At 35.7% G+C, this 8,971-nt stretch overlaps 1 protein-coding gene across 2 annotated transcripts in view; it reads right to left on the bottom strand.

Moving 5' to 3' along the window:
- The window catches only part of LOC107689305 (tyrosine-protein kinase receptor TYRO3-like), a 21,818-nt gene that overhangs the window by 8,667 nt on the left and 4,180 nt on the right, over positions 1–8,971 (bottom strand). For both annotated transcript variants that reach the window (XM_016487248.1, XM_016487247.1), the window contains exons 3-7: positions 5,833–5,933; positions 5,554–5,724; positions 2,068–2,154; positions 1,710–1,825; positions 901–1,081 (exon numbers count right to left, since the gene is read on the bottom strand). In XM_016487248.1, the coding sequence (XP_016342734.1) occupies positions 901–1,081; positions 1,710–1,825; positions 2,068–2,154; positions 5,554–5,724; positions 5,833–5,933 (656 nt within the window). The remainder of the gene's footprint in view (positions 1–900; positions 1,082–1,709; positions 1,826–2,067; positions 2,155–5,553; positions 5,725–5,832; positions 5,934–8,971) is intronic.

Genomic DNA, 8,971 nt, shown 5'->3' with positions numbered 1-8,971 from the left:
GAGGGGGGGGGGGGGTGTAATGTTGTTAACTAATACTAAAACTAAAACCATGACAAAATTAAAAATTCATTAACTGCAATAAATAATTAATTAAATAAAACATTTTATTTCATTTGCTAGTTGCCAGGGCATTTATCATTTTCATTTAGTTTAAATTGAAGTACTAAAATAACTAAAACTAAAACATAATAAACATAAAAAACTTTATTGACATTTAAAAAAAAAAAACTAATAAAAACACAACAAAATTACTAAAACCTTAAAAGAAATTAAAATTAAAACAGAAAATATACAAATAAAATCTAATTCAAACTATTAACAAATAACAAAAACTATCATAGAAAATGTCAATATGATTTTCAAACCTAAACCCTTCTGACCAATGAATCTGAGTTTTCCAACATAGTCTACACACATTTCGGCGGGACTTCAAATAGTTTACTTATAGTCTGCATATTAACCTGGGATGGGGTATTTTAAAATCAAGAAAGTTACACAAGTCACCAAAACTCCTTTTATAGACATTGCACTCATAAAGAGCAATTTATACCCAATGAAATATAAAAAAATAAAAAATAATAAATAAATAAATTTGGACTAGAGAAGATCTGATCAATTTTGCCCATGGGAACCTCGCCATTCTGTAACTCAAACAGCAGAGCATTGAACTAGCTATGCCAAGGTCATGGGTTCGATTCTCAGGGAATGCAAGAGCTGATAAAATGTTTACTTTGAATACAATACAAGCTGCTTTGGATAAAAGTGTCTGCCAAATGCATGAATGTAAGTCTGTAATTTAATTTCAACAGCAATGCCATTTATGTTAATTTGACTCCGAACACATTAGAAAGAAACACCGTGCATGCATAATGTCATTACCTAATCTAATGTTTCACATACCTGCCTCTGGAGTGTGAAAGCCCACCCAGGGAGAGAAGGGGGAAGAGCCCACCTCATTATCACACCGGATTCTCACACTGTAATTTGAGTAACTGCTGAGTCCCTCAAACACATGCTGGAAGGGAGGAACTACCACATCCACATCAGGAAGTTTTACCTTCTTTCCAGGTCCCTTTGACACCTACAAATGGATCATAGACAGATATTTCTCATCCCATTATGACACATAATCAAAATGTAACTCTAAAAAAAGTCATTTTTGTTTATGCATATGGATTTGAATCCTGGGGATTCTGAAAGAAATTACATTTGCTAACTATTTACTATATTTCTGCCACTGAATATATATATATCTCACAATTCTAACTTTTTCCCCTCACAATTGTGAGGTTTTTTTTACATGGAAAATGTTTTCTCAAGAGAACAGTGAGATGATTTGTTTTTACAGATGTCTCGCTCTACTCCAGATGTAATGAGGGTCTATTTCATGGGTCACTAACACAATCTAAGCGGGGAAAAAAGTTAACCGTGTTATCTGAGAACCAAACACCACATTGTTAAAGGAAGGGTTCTATACAATGGAAGACAATGAGGATGGGTGCTTTAAAAAGGACAAAAGCACCTTAAAAGTAGTCCATACGACCTGTGAGCAGGAGGAAAGTCATATGGGTTTTGAATAAAAAGAGGGTGAATAAACGATTTTCATTTTCGAGTGGACTAAGACTGTACGGCAATAGGACAAGCATGAGGACATTAACAGAAAAAGACATGCAATCATCTCTAAAACTATAGTAACTGGTATACTCTACCTGTATAGTGCAGGTGGAAAGCTGTGAGTGCCCAGTGAAACCTGGACTCCATGTTAAGGTTATATTAAGATCAGACGCATGATGTACCTTAACATCCTGGGGGTAATCAGGGCAGACTGCACATAAAAATCACATGTAAAGAAAAGCATTATAATAACAACATATATTTGTCTTGTCTCTGCTGGGAGCCTTTTGTGGTTTTATTTGTATGGTTAACCATCTAATACAGTTGATGAAGGAAGGATTACTGCCAAAATAAAGACCAACAACTAATTTTGCATTCTGTATTCAATTACATTGAATTGCAGCAATAAAAGTTATGTAAGCTGGAAGAGATAATTACTGCGGTATGTCTCACCTTTAATGTGCACTGTGCCTGTACGTGACACGGAGATACCTCGAGCATTCTTAGCCTCACAGTAAAACTTTATACTGTCATTCACACCTGGTTGAGCAAATGAGAAACACATTGCTGTGGTCAGCGCTTCATGGGGTACTGGTATCTCTATCTAATAAGCTTGCAAAAATGCATATTAAATGGTCACATTTCACCCCAAAATCAAAAGAAAGAAATAAGGAAAGTATACTTTGCATAAAGAAAATGACATTATAATCTAACATTATTTTCATGATAATTTAAATATATTTTAAAATACTAATTTAAATATTAAATTATATATATACAGTATATATATTCATTTACAATTATCTTTTGTTTTTCATCGTTTCATCGACATTTTTATGAAGTGGTTTCAAGAAAAACTAGTTGAACTTGGGCAACCCGTATTGTAATTTGATGCAGAGGAGTTGCAAAAAGAGTGAATCAGAAAACAGGAGTTTTCTGAATAACTCAAAGAAAGATTACAAAAACCATCCTGATCTCATGTCTCAGCCCGCCTCGTGCACAAGGCCATGACAGCTGTGACATTGTTTTAAATCATGACAGAGTTACCTGTCCTCAGTAAACTGCTTGGAAAAAACAACAGCTCAGGTCTCAACACTGAGTGAGTCAAAAACCCATTTATACCAAAGGTGCAAGTGGCTGATAATATGACTGCATGACACACAGTCTTACATAGACCTAATGACTCAATGATTTCTCAGCATTAGGCTGTTAAATTGGAAAGTTTACTTTACTGAGCTTCACCACACTAGCAGTATTGATTACTATAATGCATTCCCTCACAAAACAAAAGATCCAGTTTCAAAATGTAAAGGCAGGGCGGTAAACTGCCCTTGACATTATGCACTAACAGAAGTCTTTTTTTACCACAAGAACATGCTGACTTGTAAAACTCTGTATGAAACATAAATACATCAAACATACCAAAAATATTCACGAAATCACCGTTGATAAAAATCTCTCACAACCCTATGTAGTATCACACTACATGCAAGCACAAACTTGCCCCACCGGAAACACACTACAGTACTGTTCCACCTTTGTACAAACTCAAAGTCACTCCACCTACTGAAAGCAACCAGTGACTCAGTTCTACAATTTATCTGCCCAATATATCACCTGACAGCAGATCTGAAAGAGGATTTCTGAATTTAAATGTTTCACATGATGTTTCATAATGTGATTAAATATACTACTGAATCACTGACTGTTTGATATTATGCACAAACAAACTTTCATAGAATAATGAAATATAGGAGTGTTTTCAGAGCAGAATTGGGGAGTAACTAACTAAACATAGCGGCGCTACTAACTTAACCACATTTACAGTTAATAAACTTTAACTTTAAAAGTTTAACTTTAACTTTGTTGAACAATGAATGGTGGAAGATTCAAAGTGCCCACCACCTGATTAGCATACGGGATCAGCTGTCTCTATAACATGTATGGCATTAGCTGGACTAACCTAAAAAATACAGTATTAGTCTGATTTGAGCAAATTGTCTGAACATACAGTATGTTGACATTTATGAATTGGGAATTGCATTTATGATGCGATTGTAATGTAAGCTTGCTAAACACTTTCGAAGATTTTAGGGCTTGCATGACTAGAAAGGCTGCTTGTTGGCTGCTGAGTTGACTTGCTTCAAAAGGATTTTGGGGCCCAGTACCCATACTTGCGGTCTTAGCCACTTGAGAGTGTGTGTACACGACAGGAATGAATGCATAAAACTGTTCCATATCTGATAAATGCCAAAGATCAGTGCCCTTTAATGCCCACTAATTCCACACTATCTCTAATACCGCTTTAGAGCAGTATTTGAGACTAAGCGTATTCCATTATTCATCATGTTCAGGAACTTGTGTCCCTAAGATTGTGAAATTTCGAGGGATGTTAAAATGAATTAGACTTTACATAAAATTTGGTAATAAAATGTAAAGTGATGCACATTTTATTGACGAGTCTGCATTTTGTGTTGTAAATTGCATCATGTGTTACATTTGGACTACTGAATAGGGGTCGCACAGACTAATCGACTTTAATGCTCTGCTTGACGTCGAAAAGTCACTAGTCCTACAGAGGTCAAAACAGGATAAGAAATTTTTGAAGTCCACATTTAAGGCCTGTTCACACTTCACACCAAGGACAATAACTATAATGATAACAATAACTATATTAGCGTCCACACCAGCGGATGATATCATCTCTTTATTCTAAGCATACACTTGTCTGCTGCTTTAAATTCTTGAGCTCGTTATAGCAGGATTGATTCTGATTTCTTGGTGTCAATGTTTTATCGTTCATCAGCTGGAAAAAAATAATTCTGAAAGTGATTCAAACGATATCATTTCTCTGAGCCTTTATCGTTAAAGCTGTGGTGTGGACTCTGCTTTTCTTTAATATTGAGAACGATTTTTAGAGCTATATCTTTATTGTTATCTTTATAGTTATCGTCCTTGGTGTGAACAGGCCTTTACGCTCCATTTCCAAACAGTTAAAATGACAAATAAATGCATACTCTGAAAGCATTCCACAAGACGTGTGATTATACCATCTGGATGCTCGAAATTGAAATGTACTGTCAACACTGTTCTGTGATTTCTCAATAAAATAGCACAGCTTCACTATTAGTAGAGAGACGCTGCCAGGAATTAATTCAGACACGCAATCGCTCTCTCACTAATGCATTCATATAAATGTAATCTTTACTGTGATACTTTATCCAAAAATTAACCATGGTTTTATTCTAGTATAAGTGTAGTAACCATGGTTTTTGGTGTATTGATTACCATTTGTATAACCACAGTTTTACTACAAATACCATGGTTAAACTATGGTTAGTGTAGCAAAACCAAGGTTAATTTGTGGTTACCATGGTTTAACTATAGTAAGCATGGTTTTTTGGTTTTATTTGTAGTAAAACCATAGTTCATTTTCATAAGGGATCTGTATCTGATTTAGAACGAGCAGAAATCTGTGAGAAATATAACGACCCAAAGACAAAAGAACTGATAAAAATTAGCTGTTATAGGAGCAATAGCCATGTGGGCAGTACTGTGTCATATGCCATAGCTGTGCACAAAGTGTTCGAGTCTCAGCTCAAGCTTCAGGCTTATTTGTTCATTAATGGCGTCATCAGCAACTAGTCGACGTCGACTTAAAAAAAAAAAATCTTAAGTCATCCAACCCCTACTACTGAACACACATTTTAAAATTATTTTATAGTACAAAATATATTTAAAAAAAAAAAAAAAAGTGTAAATAAGGCTCTGTAAAAACATTCTTTGCATTTTTACAACACATGTAGTAAGTGTGTCCAATCAGGTAAAAAAAAAATGTTCTACACATACTTGCAGTCTTCACACCCACTTTTGGGGCAAATAAGACGAGTGCAAAGACCGCAAATGTGTGTATTGGGACAGCCCCTTGGTGTGTCTCACCTTTAACAAAGAGAACTAAGGGGGAGGGCATGAAATCACCCTTCTGTTCGCCTCCCAGCCACCACAGCACCTCCACAGGTTCTGGAGGACCTGATGCAGCACACGTCAGGTTGAACGGCTCCCCTGCAAATGCAGCCACATCCTCCGGTTCCACCACAAAATGAGGCACACCTAAAATACGAGCAGGAGGCGGCATTTATGTAGTGTTTGCACTAAATCAACAAGATATAATCTGAGAATTCGATCATTCGATGGATTCTGAAGCAGCAACTGACATACCTTCTACTGTAATCCAAGCAGGCTCTGAGGAAATGATCCTGCCATAATATTCAACCTCACACCAATACTTCCCGGCATCTTGTTGCTGCACGGATTTAACACTAAAAACAAAGAAACACTCAGAACAGACACTCTTCAAATAAAGGGTCAAATAAACCTCAAATGACATTTGTGTCATTTACATGCCCTCATGTCGATGTAAACCAAAATAACATTTACCGACCAATTGTGCCTTGAGCACAAGTGCATAAAACATTTGCAACATTCACACTGTTACCAAACTAAATCGAATCAACACTAAATTGAATCAAAACTAAATTGAACTGAATAATGACCCTATTGTCTTTGTTGAGCTGCTTTACAACTGAAATTGTATTTGTTTCATAAATAAAGAACTCTGCTATATATATATATTTACTTTTGGCATTTTTGCCTTTTGTTAGGATCAGATTTGCCAAGTCCACGTATTATACGCCACTTTGGGCTTCTTTTTTGTAAAGTTGCGTTAAAAAATCCCTGGTCACTTTTTTTTTGGGGCTTATTTAAAAAAAATATGGTTGCTTGTTAGGGAAATCTGACAAGCAACTTCATTTCTTTATTTATGTTCGCTGTATTCTCCAATGCATTGATTGACACTCTGTCTGCTCACATTAATAGTCAACCAGTGCAATAATATAAGTGCTACACCGTAATTTGCCAAATGTTCCGCTCCTCTTCACCCTAATTGGAGAAAATCACATTCAAAAAGAAGGCGCGTGATGCTGTAATCCAAGCGATGATAGAAGTAGAGGAGTGGGATGAATTTCTTTTAGCCTAATTTTTAATTTTTACAATGCTTTTGTAATGTATTAATTATCATGTGCTGTAATAAAAAACAAGTAGTCCTATACTAATACTAAGATATACATTTGGTTCGAATAGCCTATATTTTAGTAGGCTATAAATATGTGGCTATGTTACAGCTCCCCTTCGAAGCTGTGTTTTTCTCCTTTTCCATCTCTCCAATCCTATTCTGCTCACAGGTGATTGGAGATGAGTTTTGTTCCCACTTTGTTGCAGTTTGCTGATTTTTGTAAAATAACTTCTGTTTTTGCTTTTCAGATAAAAGAGTGGTTTCAGTTTAATATGTTGCAGGCTCATTATTGGTAATAAATAATTGATAATAATAAATCATCAAAAAAAATTTTTTGTTTTGGGCTTGTTTTTGAAGCTGCGGTTGCTTATTTATCTTGCGAGAGTTGGCAACAGTGGTTAGGATAGGACAGTATTGTCAAAGTGGGAGAGAGAGGGGGTACAGGATCGGGAAAGGTCTCGATCTTGTGACACCCGAAGTGCAACGACACTACTGTATATAGAACTCTACATTATTAACACTGTTATTTTCTTGTTTATTGTACTGAAGCTGCTTTGATACAATCTGTATTGTATAAAGTGCTATATAAATAAACGTGACTTGGGTTGACAGTGACTTAGAAAAGTAGCAAATGCCACAACTTTGTCTAATAATGATCATGGAATAATACCACATCCGTCTCAAAGTTTTACAACTAGACAGACAGTCAGTCTAAGAGTGCTGAGATTTATGTAGACAAAGGTCAGTTGCGCAAACAACGGCATAACTTGCATTCACATAAAAGAATCACATGAAGTATACATTTGTTTACAGCTATGACACCCACCACGGGAAACTAGATATTTATAGGTTATGCTGTCAGTGTGGCGTTCAGAAAGGAAACGTGACTTCTGTAATTCACTAAGACAGTTTCTCTCTTCACCGTTTGTTATCTTCTTTAGCCTAATATTACAGCAGACAACACTTTCAACAGCAAATTTTGTTTAAATCAGTATCTAGGAAACGGGAAACTGGACTGCGTCACACCATGTGCAAGAGATTATCAGCCCTGACAGCGTTCAGCAAAGCAAGCTCATGTTACTAATGTCCATCTGCATTACTCCTTGTCTTCTGCCTTCATTCCAATCAGAAGGGTTTACATTTACCTGCCTGCAAAGATATTCGATGGAAAGTTCAAAAGGATCTTGCTATAGCGTAACACATTGTTTGTGAGCATTATTTTGATTTATATGGTCTATCTGTATTTATTTAACGTGGTCTTCATGTGGCATTTCTTGTAGTTTTAATAGATCACTGTTCTACCATTTAAAATTTGGGGTTAATAAGATTTGTTTAAATGTTTTTGCAAGATGTCTTTTATGGATGCATTTATTTGTATACAGTAAAACAACTAAATTCAAGTTTATTTGTATAGCGCTTTTCACGATACAAATCGTTGCAAAGCAACTTTACAGAAAATGTAGTTTCTACAATATATTTAGTAATATAGTGCAACAGCAATATAGTGAAATATTATTACAATTTAAAATAATTGTTTTCTATTTTAATATATTTGGAAATGTAATTCATTTCCGTGATGCAAAAGCTAAATGTATCTTAATGCAAAAGATAACTTCAGCATCATTACTCCAGTCTTCAGTGTCACATGATCCTTCAGACATCATTCTAATATGCTGATTTTGGTGCTCAATGGTAAAAACACAGTTGTGCTGCATACAGTTTTTGTGGAAACCATTATACATTTTTAAAAAGTTGAAGGAACAGCATTAATTTGAAGTAGAAATCTTATCAATGTTACTGTCACTTTTTGATCATGATTGCTGAATAAACGTATTAAAGGGGTCATATGATGCTATTTTAAAGATCATTATTTTGTGTATTTGGTGTAACAGAATATGTTGACATGCTTTAATGTTCAAAAAACACATTATTTCTCAAATACTGTACATTATTGCAGTTCCTCTATGCCCTGCCTCTCTCAATTTGCATCGTTTTCTACAAAGCCCCTCCTTCCGACAAGCACAGTCCGCTCTGATTGGCCAGCTGACCCAGTGCATTGTGATTGACCGAACGGAAAATGTAACGCCCCTTTCCATAATCGCGAGCTTCAGCTTTCAACATAAATGTAAAGACGGTACATAATGTCCTTAGTTTTACCATCAGTTCAAGCCCGAAAGGGGAACAAAGTCGCGTGACAGACACAGTGATGATGCTCGTATGTATTTGCAGTACACAAGCCACGGTTAAGACAGCTGACTCCACTGTGATGTGACCCCCACCCCCCCC

Source organism: Sinocyclocheilus anshuiensis, unplaced genomic scaffold, assembly GCF_001515605.1.
Source record: "Sinocyclocheilus anshuiensis isolate Anshui unplaced genomic scaffold, SAMN03320099.WGS_v1.1 scaffold1006, whole genome shotgun sequence".
In the NCBI taxonomy this organism is placed as follows: Eukaryota; Metazoa; Chordata; class Actinopteri; order Cypriniformes; family Cyprinidae; genus Sinocyclocheilus; species Sinocyclocheilus anshuiensis.
The sequence above is the reverse complement of the archived record's forward strand: the minus strand, read 5'-3'. Positions and strand labels throughout refer to the sequence as shown.